The sequence below is a fragment of the Xenopus laevis genome, chromosome 3L (assembly GCF_017654675.1).
Source record: "Xenopus laevis strain J_2021 chromosome 3L, Xenopus_laevis_v10.1, whole genome shotgun sequence".
NCBI lineage: Eukaryota > Metazoa > Chordata > Amphibia > Anura > Pipidae > Xenopus > Xenopus laevis.
In genome coordinates this window covers 26,060,577-26,079,862 of record NC_054375.1, presented here as the reverse complement: position 1 = coordinate 26,079,862, position 19,286 = coordinate 26,060,577, and the positions used below count along the sequence as shown (strand labels likewise).

Sequence of the window (19,286 nt, the reverse complement as noted above, 5' to 3'; positions counted from 1 at the left end):
CATGTTTCACTGGGTACACTGCAATAGGCAGTTCAATGTGTATGTGCGAATAGGATGTGCAAGACATCACCAAGAGGGAAGAGCACAAAATGAGTCAGCACTAGGAATAAGCAAACTATTTTGTTTGGTACTGTTTCACTGTGAAATTCGCATTCAAAATATTTCCATGGAACTTCTTTTTCACCAGAAATAAACCACAGTTTTTTGCACTGGCAAAAACTCGAGGACAAAAACACAGGACACAGAAAGAAATGCCAATGCCCTAGTATTACTAGGGTTGCCAACTTTTTTGGAAAAAAATACCGACCTTCCTGTATATTTATCTTTTTCCCCTAATAATAACATTGGGGACAACCGGCATTCTTACCAGTCAGGACGGTAATATACTGGGCAGGTGACAACCCTAAGTATTACTGGAATTTCTCTGTGCATTTTTTTTCACCAAAAAAAAACCTTTGTGCTGGAAAAAACAGAGGGAATAAACAGCAGGTTTTTACGTGTTTAAGCTATAAAAGAATATGTTAATTGGGCAACTGACCATGCAGGACTTGATCATGCAGTAGTGCTGTAAGAATCCATCTCTGCACTACAGTTCCAATCATGGACTATGTAGTAACTAGGGATGTAGCGAACTGCCGTTTATGTGCAAAAAATGCGAACAGTTCGCGAACAGTTCGCGAACTTCGAACACCCGCAAAATCGTTCGATTCGAACGATTTTCATTCGAATCGAACGATCGAAGCCATTCTATCGAATGATTTCATTCAATCGAATGGCTTCGATCGTTCGATTCGAACGAAAATCCTTCGATTTTAGCGGTCGAAGGAATCGAATGGTCGAATGGTCGAACGATTTTTGTTCGAATCGAACGCGAACTCATATTGGCGAACGTCGCGCGACGTTCGCGAACATTCGGCGGACGCGAACAGTCGAAGTTCGCGCGAACTAGTTCGCCGGCGAACAGTTCGCCGGCGAACAGTTCGCTACATCCCTAGTAGTAACCTGCTTGTGTGGACATTTTGGTTAAGGGCATTTTTTACTGTTTTGCCATGTGTCCTATGATTCATTATCCGGTTTTCTACTTCCTGTCTAAGCTGAGAGCAAGTATGGAGCAGGCCAGACTAACCTGCCATGTTGTAATAAATGGACCAGAACATTTTGTGGTTTTTTGACTGCATCACCTGAACTAACACAGTAGAATTATTTAAGCCACTAGTACTACCCAAGGAGTTTATCTCAGGCTACAGTTCCAATCATGATTTCACCTTTGATAATAGAGCAGAGAATGCTCGGAATTATAGTCTCAGTATTTGGATGCAGTTTAGATTTAGAGCAGTTTTGTATCCCCTCTTAAATAAAGTTCATTGCACATATTTAGCCATTATCACATTTTGAACTTTTAACTTTTAAGAACAGCAGCAAGCGCAACACATGCCAGGTTTATGGTTGTGATTAAAACTTGAAAGGGTGCTCCAGTTTATACCTCCCTCTGTGTATTTCAGAGCAAGCAAGTTGCTTATAGACTAAGGCAATATATTCAATGGTGCTGTACAATAGATTGGTATATGCACCATACCGTCCAACATTTTAAAAACAAAAAGAGGGACAAAAGCTGTGCCACGTGCAGTGCAGCATCATTTTTGGCCATGCCCATTTTATGGCCACACCCCCTAATTACCATGTAAATTTTACAAAATTTGGTAGGTTATGAAACACATTTCTGGGAGTTTTTGTGCAATGTTTTATGTGATAACAGTTTTCTTAATGTAACCCTAATTTGGTTACTGTCTCTTTAAATCGAAATTAACCCTTGGCAATCCAAGCGCCCTTTTGCGTATAAAAAGTACTGGGAACTGGGATTTACAGCACACTGCCTCCACCTAGGGAACACTGAGGAGCACACCTCAGGGAATTTCCATTAGGACAAATAAAACACACAGTTTGCAAATGAAACAGATATAAACTTTATATAATAAGTAATTAAAGAACTTGGGCAATCTAATACACAATACACTCCTGCACTGGGGACACATGGGACACTACTTAACTCATTATTAGGTACCTGACTGTTTCGCCAAAACAGTCCTTTTTATTATCAAAGTCCCAATCCTCTGGAAGGGGTTAATAACCACACAGTTCAGTTCAAATAGAACCATTACAATTGTTTCTTTGCTCTTCTTAAATTGTTACCAAAGTATCCAAGTGCAGCTGCTGACTGTTCTGGGTTCTCTGCCAAAAAGCCTCTTAATTTAATTAAGATTCAGAAACTTTGTATTTAGTGATGGGCGAATTTGGGGCGTTTAGTTTTGCCGAAAATTTTGCGAATTTCGCAGGAAACGGCAAAAAATTCACGAAACGGCAAATTTTCGCTGTGGTTTCGCAAATGTATTTGCCGGCGACGAACCATGAATTTGCGCCTGCCGAATAAATTCGCCCATCACTATTTGTATCTTTTTCAAGTGTCAGTGCAGGAGATCAAAGAGAAAGTTGGGACTTTTCAGTAAGAAACCCGGGACTGCGAGCTGAGCTGTCAAAATCAGGAGTGTCCCGCAGAAAACGGGACAGCTGGGAGGCATGTATACTCTGAACACAGCTGGGAGGTATGTATACTCTGAACACAGAGATTTACATACAAAACAGCCAGTAACTGATCCAAGAAGCAAAGAGGACAATACTTACTGAATTTAGGGTTGGAGGTTTATTTTGCACTTGAAAAACTGGGGACAATTTTTATTGAGCAATATTTCTTTAAGAAAACAACCCTGATGTTGCTGCTTTATAGCTCCCAGCATGCTTTCACCTTGATAATATGCAAAGTATGCGAGATTTGTAGTTATATAACTTATTTGGCTGTGCAGTACCAGCGTGTTTAGTGCTCTTTAATGCAAGAAAATCCTCCACGAGCATTCTACCTTTACTGTGTTCATACAGTTTACTGTTAATTGTTTGTGAGATCAGAGCTGGAAGCATTAAAACCTTTTTTTCTAACACCATATGTGCCATATGTGCCAAGGGAGTGAACTACATGGAATGTATGTCTATTAGCAAACTGTCTCCCATTCTCCTCTGCGTGAGCCACTACTAATAGATTTATATCAGCATGTTTGATACCCCTGGGTTAGCAAATATCAGGTGATGAAATTTACTTCTGCTTTGGTACAGTATATGGAGTGCTAAAGTTCACATATTTCAAAGTTCACATATTTGTTTCATAAGACAAGACGAATCATTTAGGAGTACGGGCTGGAGACCTAAAGTGCATGCACACAAGTGCACAGGGTGCTCACAACTGAGAATTCAAGAGACAGACAGACAGACAGATCGATATATAGATAGATAGATACAGATAGATAGACAGACAGACAGATAGATAGATAGATAGATAGATATAGATGATAGATGCTTTTTTCCAAAAAGTGGTGTTTTTTATTACTGCAAGTCACTTTGTTTCACTGGAAATGACAGCATTGCATAAAATTTCGCCCTGTAGGAAGAAAATATTTCATTCAGCTCCCTTGGCTGTGCAACACACTTGTACAAACATCCCTCTGAAATCTCTATTTTTTTCCCTGCAAAACAGTCATGGTTATTAGAATAGGAAGCCAAAGCAGCACACTACCTGCCAAACCACACCTTATCCTCTTCAATCAACAACCATATCTACTCCAGAAGTTGATTTGTCTGATATCACAAGAAGAGCACATTTATTTCCTTTTTAGGAGAATAAAGAGAATGATAGTAAAATTGCAATCACATTATTATAGTGATGATAGCCATGTGACAGACAATTTTACAGCACAATGGCTTTTAGCTATGAATGTGACCCGTACTGATATTTTTGTTACGATTTTGCGGTTATACTAAATGGAATTAAAGTGATATTAATAAATAGTGCCTCAATTGCTCATTAAAAAAACATCTTTCAATACAAAATTATGAAACAGCCAACCTTTCTCAAGGTATAGATAAAGGATTAGTTGATTACAAAGGGACACTTAGCCTTTTAAACTGCTATAAAAAAAAGTGTGCCAAGCTATGGGAATGGCACACTAAGGGGCAGCTTGTCTTTAAGATCAATTAAAGCAAGCTTAAAGGAGAAGGAAAGGTTATCAGAGGGGTCTATACAAATACACCAGTAAATCCTCAAAGTAATGCTGCTCTGAGTCCTCTGTCAAAAGAAACACCACATTTCTTTCCTTCTATTGTGTACACATGGGCTTCTGTATCAGACTACCTGTTTTCAGCATTAACCTCCAGGGCTAGGGCTTGAGCATGCCCAGTTTGCCCCTCTCCCCTCCCTTCCCCCCCCTCCCTCCTCCCCCTCCCTGCTGTAATCTGAGGCCAGAGCTGAATGAGCAGGGAGAGACTCAGGCAGGAAGTGATATCACACCAAACTAATATGGCAGCTGCTATCCTAAACAAACAGAGAGCTTCTAGAGCTGTTTACTCTAGAATGGTATGGTAAAGCATTCTGCAGAATAAATATACAGTAGTGTTATAGCTTGCACTATTGTAGCTTATCTATTAGCGATAAACTGCTTCGGTAGCTTTCCTTCTCCTATAAGCAGTGTTGCCTGTACATATACTTTGGAGGGCTACTGCAAATAGGAAAGTTTTCAGGTCCCCTTTATGATATGATCAGCATCTAAGTACGTTCCCCAACACTGTGGACATTTAGAGAGAAGTCAGGCCAAAAATTCCATGTATTTATGTACTGATTATTGTATCCTTGTGCTTGAAATGTCTTAGTTTTTACTGAAAACTTAACATCTATAAAATCTATAACCCAGAAGTATATAGAAGCATTATAAGGGAAGTAACAATTTGCAGTTTTGCAGTTATGTTAAACTTGCCATACAATAAACAACATACAGTAGACCAGGTTCGGTTTATGATTCCAAAGGAGGACCGTGCAAATGTTTAAAGAAAAACTAAACCCACGGAATGAATATTTAACCGGTAGATAGTTTCTATCATATTAAGTGGAATATTAAAGAATACTACCAAATTGAATTATATACTGTACAGCAGTAAATATTGCCCTTTTACATCTTTTCCATTGTGATGGTCTGTGTGCTGCCTCAGAGATCACCCGACCAGAAAAAGTGCAGCTCTAACTGTAACAGGAAGAAGTGTGGGAGTAAAAGACAGAACTTTGTCTATAAATTGGCTCATGTGACCTAACATGTATGTGTGCCCTTGGTTTGTTTGTGTGCACTGTGAATTGTATGATCCCAGGTAACGGCCTAGTTCTTAAAATGGAAATGTTCTATTTATGATTGCCCAATGGCACATATTATTAAAAATAAGTATATTTTTATGAAAATAGTTTATTTACATGAAGCAGGGTTTTACCTATGATCTGTTGTATGTGATACATTTTTATAGAGACCTACATTGTTCGGAGGTATAGTTTTCCTTTACTTGTTGTTCATAGGATTTACGTGATATGAATTTCAAATTGGCCCAGCATGTTTGTTTGTAAACCTCATCATCATTTACCATCATTGTTTGTTTATATAACACCGCTAAGTTACCTTCCATAACACATCAGTTTGCAACACATTATCAAAGGTTAATGAATGTTGTAGTCGGTGGGTTAACTACTGTAGAAGTTTTTAGGCCCCATTGTAAATTCAGTGTTGGTAATTTGACCAATTCTACTAAGATATATTGAACTTGTTCATTAATTAGAGCCTGAATGTGGCCTGTACTCTCCTCTCCAATCGCAAGGTCTGCTACCTCTTTAGTTACGCCCCTGGTTGTAGTCCAGAAACAACAGTTATGGAATCTTAAAGGGTATCCATAAACCAAAACTGTGTTTTGCATTATGTCAGACAAATACTGCCGGCACCTGAAACAATGTTTTACAAAGTAACAGCTCTGTCCTGTCTTTTGAATTTCGAGAATTATAAAGGATGTAATATATGCTAAGAGTAATTTTTACATTAATTAATGCATTTTAAATATTTATGTATGTGTATTAATTTTATGCATGTTTATCGCATATAGGCACCACCATGACACCTTATCTCCAGATAACAGATCTTTCCATAATTTGGATCTTCATACCTTTAATCTACTAGAAAATGATGTTAACATTAAATAAACCCAATAGGTTGGTTTTGCTTCAAATAAGGATCAATTATATCTTAGTTTGGATCAATTACAAGGTACTGTTTTATTATTACAGAGAAAAAGGAAATCATTTTTAAAAATTTGGATTATTTCATTATAGACTCCATTATAATGGAGTCTATGGGCCATTCCGTAATTCAGAGCTTTCTGGATAATGGGTTTCTGGATAATGGATCCCATACCTGTACCAACATTGCAAATTAAAACAAAAATAAAAGAATCAGGATGTTCTAAACAATGCCCAGTGTTGGTGCACATATTAGCCTGGGACTTCTGGGCCATCACCCTACCTAAAGAAGAGTGTCAGGGGCCAAACTACTGTCAAGTCAGTGCCTGTCTGATATAATTTCTGACATCTTTAAAGGGACTGGAGTTCCCTTTCAATCTTGGGCCAGTTTGGACATAGGCTGCAGTGTCGGACTGGCCCACCGGGATACCAGGAAAACTACCGGTGGGCCCAGGTGTCAGGGGGCCCTCATGCTGCTAAACTTTTGGCCTATTTCATGGCCATTCCCTATTTATATGAGAACAAAGAAGCTAAATAGGTGGAATAATTAGATTATTAGATTATAGTATGTAAGAAAAGAGACTAGGAGAATAGAGGTTGAGTGAGGAGAGGAAGAATAATAGTACTGAGGGTGGGCCCCTGGTCTAAGGTTTTATGGTGGGCCCCTGGTGTCCCAGTCCGACACTGATAGGCTGACAAGGGGTAGGGTGCAGACCAACCCTATCTACACCCAGATACAAACACTGCAGCTTTTGGAAACATCACTATTATTAATACTGTGTGTATTATTCATTCCTTGATAAAGCACAGCAATATTTATACAGGAACATAATCTATACAGTAGGGAATAAGGCCACTGCCTGCAATCAATTACAATCTTGCAAGGCATGCATAGGTATAAAGGTCAGGTTATCTGAGTCAGGCACATGCAGATTCAGGAGACACAACCCGGTTGTCTATAAAATAAACCTTCCTTTCTTGTGACCTAAACTTCATGACTGCCTATGGAAAACTTAGCAAGTATGATCTAGTGTGGCTGTTGGGAGCTTGTCCATATGTCTCATATGTATCATTTTGCAGAACAGTATTCTATAAAGCTTGAAAGTGGTTTTTCACCAGTAAACTGTTGATATGATGTAGAGAGTGATACTCAGACAATTTGCAATTGGATTTCATTTTCTATTATTTGTGTTTTTTGAGTTATTTAGCTTTTAATTCAGCCACTCTCCAGTTTGCAATCTGATTGATAGGATCCAAATTACCTCAACCACGCATTCATTTGAATAAGAGACTGGAATATGTATAGGAGAGGCCTGAATAGAAAGAGTAATAAAAAGTAGCAATAACAATAAAGATGTAGCCTTACAGAACATTTGTTTTTAGATGGTGTCAGTGGCCCCTGTTTGAAAGCTGGAAAGAGTCAGAGGAAAAAGTCAAGTAATTCAAAAACTATAAAAAAAACCAAGTAAAGACCAAGAACAAGTAAAAAGTTGCTTAGAATTCTATTACATTCTATAACATACTACATGTTAACTTAAAGGTGAACCACCCTAGACTCTCCCTTCAACTGCCTGGAACCCCCCAGGTTTGGAAAAACTACTGCCCCAAGGTTTCAGCTAGCCAAGCTGCCCAGGTCTTAGCACTTTAGTTTCTGATTTTTTTTTCTTATTTATTCCTTGACCTCACCCTATAAATTATAGTCTGTAATAAATCATATGGGATCACTGTATAAAGTGACCCCCCCACCCCCAGCCAGCTTACACCATCCCAGAATGCTAGCAGTGTGACAAGCTGTGTAAATACAGCACTAGAACAAAATAGCATTGTTCCTAATCCCTCTGCTAATTCCCTCAGCTTGCTGGTTTTGCCAGAAACATCATTTATAGAATTTAGCCCAGACATATTGCATGTATTTTAAAAAAAAAACATTTAATCATGTGTAGGTATTGTGTGTAAACAAATTTTTTTAACATCGAAGTTTACATCTAATCAAATACATTTTAATAGAATAATTTGCCAATTTATCTGTGTGTATTTATTTTATGCATGTTTATTACGTATGGCTGTCCCTTGACACATGGAACTACACAAGCAATTCCAAAGCTAGCCAGCGTGAATGAGTCAGCTGTGATGTATAGCAATCTGCCTTCAGATTCAGAACACATTTAGACCTGTAAGTACTGAGTGGCAGCAGTAATCCCCTGGCCTATCTCCCCTGCAGGTTAAGGGTGCCCTCTGAAACTCAACTCTCACACGGGCAACAGAGCTCCCACAAATAGTTTCCCATTTTAAATTGCTGGGGGTATGTCAATCAATTCACGTAATGGCACATAAATGCATCAGCATGCATTATTTAATTTGAGTGAAACTTAGACATAGCCCCTATGATTTATATTCAGGGCAATGGCTTGGTATTTTAGGGAGCTTTGACTTCAGGGAAGGAGGTGCTGGTGAATGGTTTTGCTAAAATGTCCAACTTTTATCAGTTGACCGTTGACGCATAAGAGAGTAGCCTGGGATACAAAGGTCACACTTCACGTGTTCCAAAATAAATCAATACGTTGTTCACCTTCGAGTTAACTTTCAGTATGATGTAGCGAGTGATACTCTGAGACAATTTGCAATTGGTTTTCATTCTTTGTGGGTTTTGAGATATTTGGCTTTTTATTCAACAGCTCTCCAGTTTGCTATTTCAGAATAAGAGACTGGAATATTAATAGGAAAGGGTCTAAATAGAAAGATGGGTAATAAAAAAAGTAGCAATAACAATACATTTGTTTTTAGATGGGGTCACTGGCCCCCATTTGAAAGCTGCAAAGAGTCAGAAGAAGTAGGCAATGATTAAAAAAAACTATACAAAATAAATAATGAAGGCCAGTTGAAAAGTTGCTTAGAATTGGCCATTCTACAACATACTTAATGTAAACTTGTACAAGGAAAATCAATTATATCATGATTTACTGTCATTAACTGATCTCCTACCCTCTCTGCTGTTCCTGGAATAAGAGGGGAACCCTATGGCAACATGTCAGCTAACGTTTTGATTAGAATACTGCTTAGATGGCAGATATAGAATAGCTGGTTTGGATGGGATTAATGTGGGATTTGCTAAGCAATCAGCCTGAGTCAGCTGCTTGGCTAAAGGCTCAGCATATTGCTATGATTTATAGATGAGCACGTACAGCCGGGCAGAGGCAGTGAGGGCACGCTCTGCCTAACAGCAGTAAAGAAATGAATTTTGATTTCACATAAGGCAATCGATAGCAATAGACAGTTAATAATCCCTATTGGCAAAATGGATGACTAAATGTATTGGCTGCAGGTTCATTGTAGCCCTGCCCTGAGTAAATGTATTGGCGCAGGTTTATTCTAGCCCTGTCCTGAGTAAATGTATTGGCTGCAGGTTCATTGTAGCCCTGTCCTGAGTAAATGTATTGGCTGCAGGTTCATTGTAGCCCTGTCCTGAGTAAATGTATTGGCTGCAGGTTCATTGTAGCCCTGTCCTGAGTAAATGTATTGACACAGGTTCATTGTAGCCCTGTCCTGAGTAAATGTATTGGCGCAGGTTTATTCTAGCCCTGTCCTGAGTAAATGTATTGGCACAGGTTCATTGTAGCCCTGTCCTGAGTAAATGTATTGGCGCAGGTTTATTCTAGCCCTGTCCTGAGTAAATGTATTGGCACAGGTTCATTGTAGCCCTGTCCTGAGTAAATGTATTGGCGCAGGTTTATTCTAGCCCTGTCCTGAGTAAATGTATTGGCACAGGTTCATTGTAGCCCTGTCCTGAGTAAATGTATTGGCACAGGTTTATTCTAGCCCTGTCCTGAGTAAATGTATTGGCACAGGTTCATTGTAGCCCTGTCCTGAGTAAATGTATTGGCGCAGGTTTATTCTAGCCCTGTCCTGAGTAAATTTATTGGCGCAGGTTCTTTCTAGCCCTGTCCACATCAAAGTTATTTATACAGAGACACTCAAGAAAAAGTATTTAATGGTTAGAACAGTTACATCAATCTCTGACCCTCAGCATGGGCCATGAGGCAAAGCTCACTGGAGCTTTTCTGACTTAAAAGAATGTTGTGAGTGATTCAGCGAGACAGCCCTCCATCAAGTTTAGGGATGCCAACTACTCATTTTTGCTACCAGCTGCCCTCTCTGATAGAATCCCAAACCTTCTATCCACCCATATACCTTAACTGCACTTAAGGGCTTATATATTACAACACTAGTAGCTAATGCAAATGCACTAAAGCTGCAAAATCATTCAACTTAGTGTTCAGTTACATATCATTTGGGGCATTGGTGCCAGCAATGTAGAGTACAAGGTTTTGCTATATTATGAGCCTGCTGATGTTACCTAACTTGCATGTCTGAATGAGTTAGGGAACAGGATATGGGATGACCATTTGCCAGGGATTGGGTCTGGGCAGGCGGTGCCTACCGGGTTTTTTCCCAGTGTCCCGCTGGCCCAGTCCAACCCTGGAAGGACACACTGAGATATGCACAGGTGTTCACAATGGAGTAAACTCCCCCACAACATTTACAGGGAGTGTGTGTGTGGCTCCTATTGTTTATAAGTGGAAGTTATTTGGGTGGTCCTGACACCATGACCCTAATCCTGTATATCAAGTATCCAAAAATAAAAGTTAGTGGCTTTTTCTATGGAAATATACAATAACAATCTTTGGGGGTGGAATACAAATGTACTCACTCAGTACTGGAATCGGGCAGGTTAGAAGAGCCATATGTATAATAGAAAGTTGCTTAGAATTACATTCTGACTGTCTTTAGGTAAACTTTTATTTTTTGGTTTACATCTCCTTTAAGTTCACGGTAGCTTTATACTGGAAAGTAGGCCATTAACTATATGACAGCTTTCACACAGATCAATGGCACATAATTCTGTTTCCAACTTTAATTATCCCTTTTTTTCATTTTTATCATGTTTTAGAATTCTCCTTCTTTTCTGCCTTAGCACCAGTGAACAGAATGATCAGTCCAAAAAGGAAAGGAATATACAGTGTGAGCAAATGAACGTTATGGTAACTCTGACCTCAGTTAACTCTCGGTCCTCACACATGGGCTAATAATTAAACAGTATCTGATAGGTAGATTCAGTGTCAAGTAGAAAGTACATAGAAAAGGTAGCAATTGTGTCACCATGGAAGCTGAGCTGTATACAGAAGACCTGCACCACCTATGGCTGCTTAATAGCTGTAGTGATGTCATAACAGCTAAAGTGATGACATGATAATTAAATCTATGTCATGTTCCCAACAATCGAACATTCAGACACAGATATGGGACAATGACACTGCGCTTTACACATGCCTGGCATTTTTGCTGTGCACACTTGGCAGAAAATTACTATAAGCCGACGGCACCTTCCAAGCTAGAACAGAGCATTGATTTATAACATCAACCCAAGGGAGACACAAACTTCTTCCTAAAGGAATACTGTCATGGGAAAACATGTTTTTTTCAAAACACATCACTTAATAGTGCTGCTCCAGCAGAATTCTGCACTGAAATACAATTCTCAAAAGCAGATTTTTTTATATTCAATTTTGAAATCTGACATGGGGCTAGACACATTGTCAGTTTCCCAGCTGCCCCAGTCATGCGACTTGTGCCTGCACTTTAGGATAGGGCTACTTTCTAGCAGGCTGCTATTTCTCCTACTCAATGTAACTGAATCCGTCTCAGTGGGACTTGGCTTTTCCTATTGAGTGCTGTTCTTAGATCTTCCAGGGAGCTATCTTGTGTTAGGGAGCTGCTATCTGGTTACCTTCCCATTCTATTGTTAGGCTGCTGGGGGGGGGTGATATCACTCCAATTTGCAGTACAGCAGTAAAGAGTTACTAAAGTTTATCAGAGCACAAGTCACATGACTGGGGGCAGCTGGGAAACTGACAATATGTCTAGCCCCATGTCAGATTTCAAAATTGAATATAAAAAAAACCTGTTTGCTCTTTTGCAAAACGTATTTCAGTGCAGATTTCTGCTGGAGCAGCACTATTAACTGATGTGTTTTAAAAAAAAACATGTTTTCCCATGACAGTATCCCTTAAGCATGCCCATAGCATTCACCTGGAACATAAAACCACCTTTGCTCTCTTCCCTCATGTTAGAACTCAAGCTAGGCCAGGGCATGCACTCAGGATATAAAGGCAGATCTCCCAATTGGCCTAAGAAAGAGGCTACCACACTGCAGGCCTGTCCCCCAACCACCCAAAGGAGGCCCAAATTGGTGTCTGGGGGGACCCACCCTGAAGGACAGTTATGGTGTATGCTCTCCTAGAAACCCAGGATGAATGTAAGTTATGGGATGAAGAATTATTGCTCCTGTAAATGTTCTTGGGACCATAGTGGCGTGACATATCTCTGTAACCTTGTTAAGGGTGGTGGCCCTGGCTCCAAAGTGGGGCTTGAACACAAAATTACAGACCTAAGGTATCCTCCCACCTGTCACAACCTTGAAGTCTGCCCATGAAGTTCTCCATTGCTAACCCATAGCATGCTCTCAACATATAATGCCTACTACAACTGCACTTTCAACCCATGGTGTTCCCCATTTGGATTTGTTGATTGTGTTTTACCAATAACTCCCTCCAACAACCTCACAAGCAACCAGAAACTTCCCCCAACTTTACTCTTTGTGCATCTAGAAAACAGTAGGTTTAAAAAAAAAAAAGATGAACGTTGTAGCATTTACCAAAATACTGCTTCTTCACCACTCTTCCTTAAGAACCTACTTATTCCCCACTAAGCCAATAGCTAGTGAACCCTATAAGTGTATATAGCTATGGACTGCTATATTTTAGAGAATGTTACGCACAATAGAAGCTTTACCCCTTGGTGTAGCCAGTGGTATCTTCTCTGTAAACATAAAAACACATAACATCACAAACTTTTAGGACTAAGCAAGGAGCTAAATAACCACCAGATTAAACTAGCCCTCTATAACCTCCCTTAGTATTGATTGACTACTATAGAGGCAAGCCTAAAGCTTCCGGCAGCATTGAAAAACTTACTTGGAAAGGCTGACGAGGTAGTGAGATCTGCTGAGCATGTCTGCTGCTGTTGTGTATGTGATTTCCTTGCCAAGTGTTCAGCTCAGCGGAGCAGCATGGAATAAAACATAATCCTTGTAGGAGTCTAAGAATAGGGCAAGATGCTACACACACCTATACATGCAGTGCTCATCAACTGTGACGACAGCCCCAAATAAAATGACCCACCACTTTTTCATCACATGATCTCATGTGTATGCTTTTTCTTTTTTTTTTCTTTCTCTCTCTCTCTCTCTCTCTCCCCCCTTTTACCGTAATCACTGTATTAGAGGCCCCTTTGTTCTTTGTCTCTCATGAAATTCCCTCATATTGCAGGAATGTGTGTGTGTTAAGCTGACTTCAGCTGAGAAATATTGAATCTGATAGTGAAGGTTCTATTATCTTTAAAAAAAAACAAGTTCTTGGGACTATTAATATCATGGCATATGAGAATGTAACCATTAAGACTTTCAACTGCCATTACATTTACACTTAAAGGGGATGTAAAAACAAAAAATAAAATCCCATTTTTACTTTCTTTAAGGAAAAAGAAACCTATCTCAAATATACTTCAATTAAAAAATGTGTACCCTTTTTTTTATGAGAAACCTGACTGTATGCAGTGAAATTCACCCTTCGTTTTACTTGCTCTGAAAGCTGCAGTTAGGAAACTTCAGATGGTCCCTAACTGCTGTGCAGGGAAACTTTCATACTTTCAAACGTCCTTACATCCCAGAACTCGAGCAGATGTTTGTTCCCCTGTGACAACTGTGTAGATTTGTATCCACAGACCCAGTGCAGTCTGCATATTCTGATTATTAATCAGTCTTGCTGTATCAGCTTCTATGGCAGAAATTATTTGACCTGTGCTGAAGCCCAGATCACACTGAGCATGTGCGTAGTCTTGGTCTTGCAAAGATGTTTAACAAAGTTATAAGATGACAGTCCCCTGCACCAACTTTAAAAGCATAAATCATTTGTTTAATTGGGCTTTTGGTGCAGTAAGTTCATGTTTATATTTAGTATACAAAATACAGTATTTCTAGCATTATTCTATTTTAGACTTTAGTTGCCCTTTAACATTAAATAATGGAAAATGTTTCATTAATGCATATTGAATAGTTGCTTAGAACTATATATATTTTTTTAATATATATAAAAAAATTGTGTTTCATTTTTATTTTCATCACAGTATAAGCAGGTCTAGGGTATCTTATCAAGGTATTTCACATTTTCAAGGGTTTGAGCAAATTATTAGTAGTAAGATCAAAACCTTTGCATACAATAACTGACCATGCCTGTCCTATAGAATATGCAACATGTCAGGTGATTGCGTAGCCAGCTGAAGAAGAACAGGTGGGAATGCTGTGGAATTCGATAAAGTTCAGGAAAAGTTCATTTTACATTCCTGATGTCTTTCCTTCTTTGAATCCCTCATTATTACAGTTATATCAATCTTTCCTAATGATGTGATACATAGTTTTTGTCTTGAGTAAAGGACTATATTGTTAAGTTCTCCTTTAAATCATAAGCCTTTACATAATACTACTCAAAATATCCATATGTGGTGGTGTGTGCCAGAGAACCTGGTTTGGGGTACTTATGTTAAAAAGGAAACTAAATACCATGGAGAAAGTCACGCCATGTTCTGTATACAGTATATGTTAAGAACCATCAACCATGACATATAGGGTTTACTTATAAAAGGTCCAATTTTAGAGTTTTTTATACCTCGAATGAACTGAATGGTTTCTGATTTCAAAAAAAACCTAGATTCAGCAAGTTCGTAGTAAATAACTTTTTAATTTTTGGCGAACCGCTCGAATTGTTTGAGTTTTCAGACAAAACTCTTAAAAAAACCCTCAACATCATGAAGCCTATTAACGTCTCCAAATGGTTCAAGGGACCTCTGCCATTGACTTCTACATGACTTTGACAGATTTTAGATAGTATATTTTTGGATTTGGGTCAGGGTGTAATAAATGTGATTTTTGACCAAAAGAATAACTTTGAAATCTCAAATTTTCATGGATAACACAACTTGGTACTTAATAAATAAAGTATGTAAAACAGTAGAGAGTACTAAATAATAAGGTTTGCTTGCTAACACAATTCTTACCCCAAGAGTCATGCCAAATTTGAGCTGAAGGAAGGTAGTGTGATAGGTGGACTTTGGTGAACATGATTAGACTGGCCCACAGAGGTACCAGGAACAGTTACAGTGAGCCTGGTTCTGGTGGGCTCCAGGCTCATCTGTCTAATTTTATAGTGGCCACATACAGTAGATAATTTATCACATTTGTGATGGTGTGACCGACGCTGTTGATGTAGAGTGGTAATTTCTGGCCATGATTGTGGAGGTGAGGCCAAATGCCCCAGATATTATATCACCAAAGTATAGAGTGAGATAAACAAGGCAGTGTGGGAGCAAGTAATGTTGGTGAAAGAAGACCTACAGTATGAGGAACTCTGGGCCATAAGCAATTTAGCAGGCTATGCAAACATTGCTCCATTTCTGGTAAAGTAGCAGCCTATCTGCAGGTAACCTTTAGCAGCCTTGTATTTGAAAGCAGACAGACTGGACTTCTAAAATAATTTTTTTTCCAGCAGATGCCCTCAGGCTGAGTATGACAAAGAGAAGACTGTGCCAGGCTTCGGGGACATTTAGAACAAAGAGCTATTTAAGTCATGTGAAACCGTAAGACAATCAATAATATGACAAAGCTGTTCCAAAGCTTTCTCTCTATTGCTTTTGAGCAGATGCATTAACACCAATAAATGGTTGGGTTTTGCGACTAAGGTCACAGGGCCCTTGCACCACTCTGCACCATGAGAGCTTGCTAAATGAAGAAGTTCTAGTCCAGGAAAATATTAACTACAATTAGAAAATTTAAGATTTAGGGATGCTTACCTTCACCAAATAGAAACCAACAACTACAGGTATGGAAACTGGGATTTTCCAAATAATGAATCTTTCCATAATTTGAAACTTCATACCTTTAATCTACTAGAAAATCATGTAAACATTAAATAAACCCAATAGGCTGGTTTTGCTTCAAAAAAGGATTAATTATACCTTAGTTTGGATCAAGTATTGTTTTATTATTACAGGTATGGGATCCTTTATCCAGAAACCCATTATCCAGAAAGTTCTGAATTACGGAAAGGCCGTCTCCCATAGATGCCACTTTATTCAAATAATCTACATTTTTTAAAAATGATTTCCTTTCCTTTCTTTTTCTCTGTAATAATAAAACAGTACCTTGTAAGATATAATTAATCCTCATTGGAAACAAAATCAGTCTATTAGGTTTATTTCATGTTTAAATGTTTTTTTTAGTATACTTAAGTATAAAGATCCAAATTACAGAAAGATCCATTATCTGGAAAGTCCCAGGCTCCAAATATTCTGGATAACAGGTCCCATAGCTGTACAGAGAAAAAGGAAATCATTTTTAATCATTTGGATTATTTGGACAATATGGAGTCTATGGGAGACAGCCTTTCTGTAATTCAGAACTTTCTGGATAATAGATCCCACACCTGTTTTATTATAGAGCATTATACATTTTCCAATGGATATCTTTCTACTGGTATCCATACCCAAACATAAAATTCCCACTTTTTGTACTGCTGTACTTATTGCCAAAATGGCATTCTATGCTAATTTCAAAACTCAGGCTCAGTCTCCATCACTTTCCTTCTGCCCCCAATCCATGCTTCTGTCCTCTTCACCCCTGATCATCTATCTCCCTGCCCAAATTTCCACCCCATTGGGCCCATAACTTATGTTGGAAACATTTTTTCTTTGATAGGGAACCTTTAAGAATCACAAGTTCTTAAAATTTTCATATGTACAATAGAAGATTGACTGAACCAACTGTGCTTTTATATTATTTATTACTCTTTGTGCTTTTCCTCTGAAATAAGAGCCACCGTTTGCAAGGATTGTGGCCCTACACCACATTGAAAAGGTAAATGTAGATGGCTTCTGCTTTCCTGCTAATCAAATTTCACTTTAGTTCAGATCACAACCTTGTTGGGTCAGGGTAAGTTTAATTTTGAAATGATTGCAAATCTGTCTGATTACAACTCTAAAACATTCCCTTATAAGGAAACCAAACATTGTTTTTGTGGGGGAGGGATTTGTGAGGAGGCAAACGCATTGATATTGGCCCTCTGTGTAATTTTCAGCTCCGAGCCTCAGAGGCTCCTCTGTTTTTTATATCACAGGAGCTGAAAAATGTCACAGTACCCTTCTAATCTACAAAATGGAAAAATATGAAACAATCCCATTGATAGAAACCCCAACCAAAGAATAAGTTGTGTGAATAATCGAGATAAGTGGTGTTTTCCTTCTCTCGCAGCAGCCGGAACAACTCCACCTCTTGGCGCATAACGGTTAAACATCTTTCTTTGTGCCGGCCAAGAACACAGCGTTCATGTGAATATGTAATACTATAAAGTGGGGAGTCGGTTCTGCTGCCGAGTGTGAAGAAACAATGTATTACCAGGAGACTATACAAAAGCTGAGGGTTCCAAGGCTGCAGCAGTAGGGAAAGAAGAGAAAGGTGAGAGCTAAGATTTGACCAATTACTACATCAGAGTATGGCCTACATTATCCCAACTCTTTGGATTTCAAATCGTGGGTGCTATAGTATGTAAATGATCTTATGTGTGACCTTTTCAAAAACTGTATACTTGCAGTGTCAGTTGGAATGCAGTGGTAGTTGGTTATGCATAAGGGTGAATTGTGTGTCTGTGTGCATTTTTGTTCTAGGTTCATTTCCAGCCAGGGCAATATCTTCAGGGAATTTGTATGTTCTCCATGTGTTTGCATGTCTTTCCTTTGGGTATTCCCACATTGAGGCAGGATAATTGGTTCCTGATAAAACCATAGTATGTGTAAATGTGATAAGGATCTTAGATTTTAAGCTCCAACTGGGCAGGGGCTGATGTGATAATCATTTCTGTAAAAGGTTGCAGAATATGTCAGAGCTATAAATTGGTAAATGTATTTTAGTCTTGCTTTCCTGAAACATGTAGCTGAGTTAAGGCTTGGTATGGTCCTGGTCATTCTGTTTCAGACATCAGAATGGTTGTAAGTGGCAAATGATACTCCACAATATGGTCCCTATCATTGTGACACAGGCTTCAGAAATGAGTGTGGATGGTGGCAAGACTTGGGGTGGTCACTATCATTCCACCCAGGGGCGTTTCAGGCCCCTATTCCTTCCTGAGGTGGCCAATTGATGCCCCCTTCCCCTCGCCACCCCATACTTAATTGCGCTCTCTGAACTATGAGAGTTGAAATTCCAATTTAAAAATCTGAATTTCGGCTCTTTAAGTTACCAGTAGTATCATTTTGCCTCCCCTTGTAACATGTGGGTTGCTGCCGCCTGAGGCGAGTGTCTCAACTCACCTCAATGGCGACGTAGCGCCCCTGATTCCACCTCAGATGGCTGATGGTAGGTCTCAAGATGGTCCCTGCCATTCTGCCACAGGCATCACAATCAGTGAGAGTGGTTGATGACAGGACTTAGAGTCAACCCCATTATTCTATCTCAGGCACCAGAATCGTTGTGAGTGGTTCATGGGTGGTTGTTTTCATTTTTTCTTAAGTGCAGGAATATCTGTAAATGACTGTCCAGGGCAGGACTCAAACATCTGATCAATATGGTCAAAGGTGAAGGTCAGGGATCCTGAGAACTTTCAAAGTACAAACAGTTTCAAAGTACAAAATCCTATAGTCTATTGCAGCTTGAACTGCCTGTTGTCTGACCTTTCTGGCATACCTCATAGAGAAATTCTTTAAAACATAATTTGCCATTTTTAACTGAACTTTCCAGAAACTGACATATGCAAGAAATATGTTCTTTGAAGCATGCTCTAGATATTTTGCCATTATTCTCCTTTTTTTATGACAAGGGACCAATTTTTAATTTTTATAAATCTGAACAATAAAATTCTCATCAAATCCCTGCAGGGGTGCATGAGGAAAGCAATAAAGAAAAAAAGAGACAAATGAAAAACAGCTGCACGTATGCTTGTCTAAGAGACATAAAATATTACTGGAACAATGAGTAAAATGG

General features: G+C 39.0%; 1 protein-coding gene across 5 annotated transcripts in view; it reads right to left on the bottom strand.

Moving 5' to 3' along the window:
- Positions 1–19,286, bottom strand: part of LOC100653508 (non-muscle caldesmon) — a 121,819-nt gene that overhangs the window by 32,873 nt on the left and 69,660 nt on the right. The window contains exon 1 of one of the 5 annotated variants that reach the window (XM_041584841.1): positions 13,177–13,459. Coding sequence (XP_041440775.1) covers positions 13,177–13,214 — 38 coding nt within the window. The 5' untranslated portion in view covers positions 13,215–13,459. 5 annotated transcript variants of the gene reach the window in all.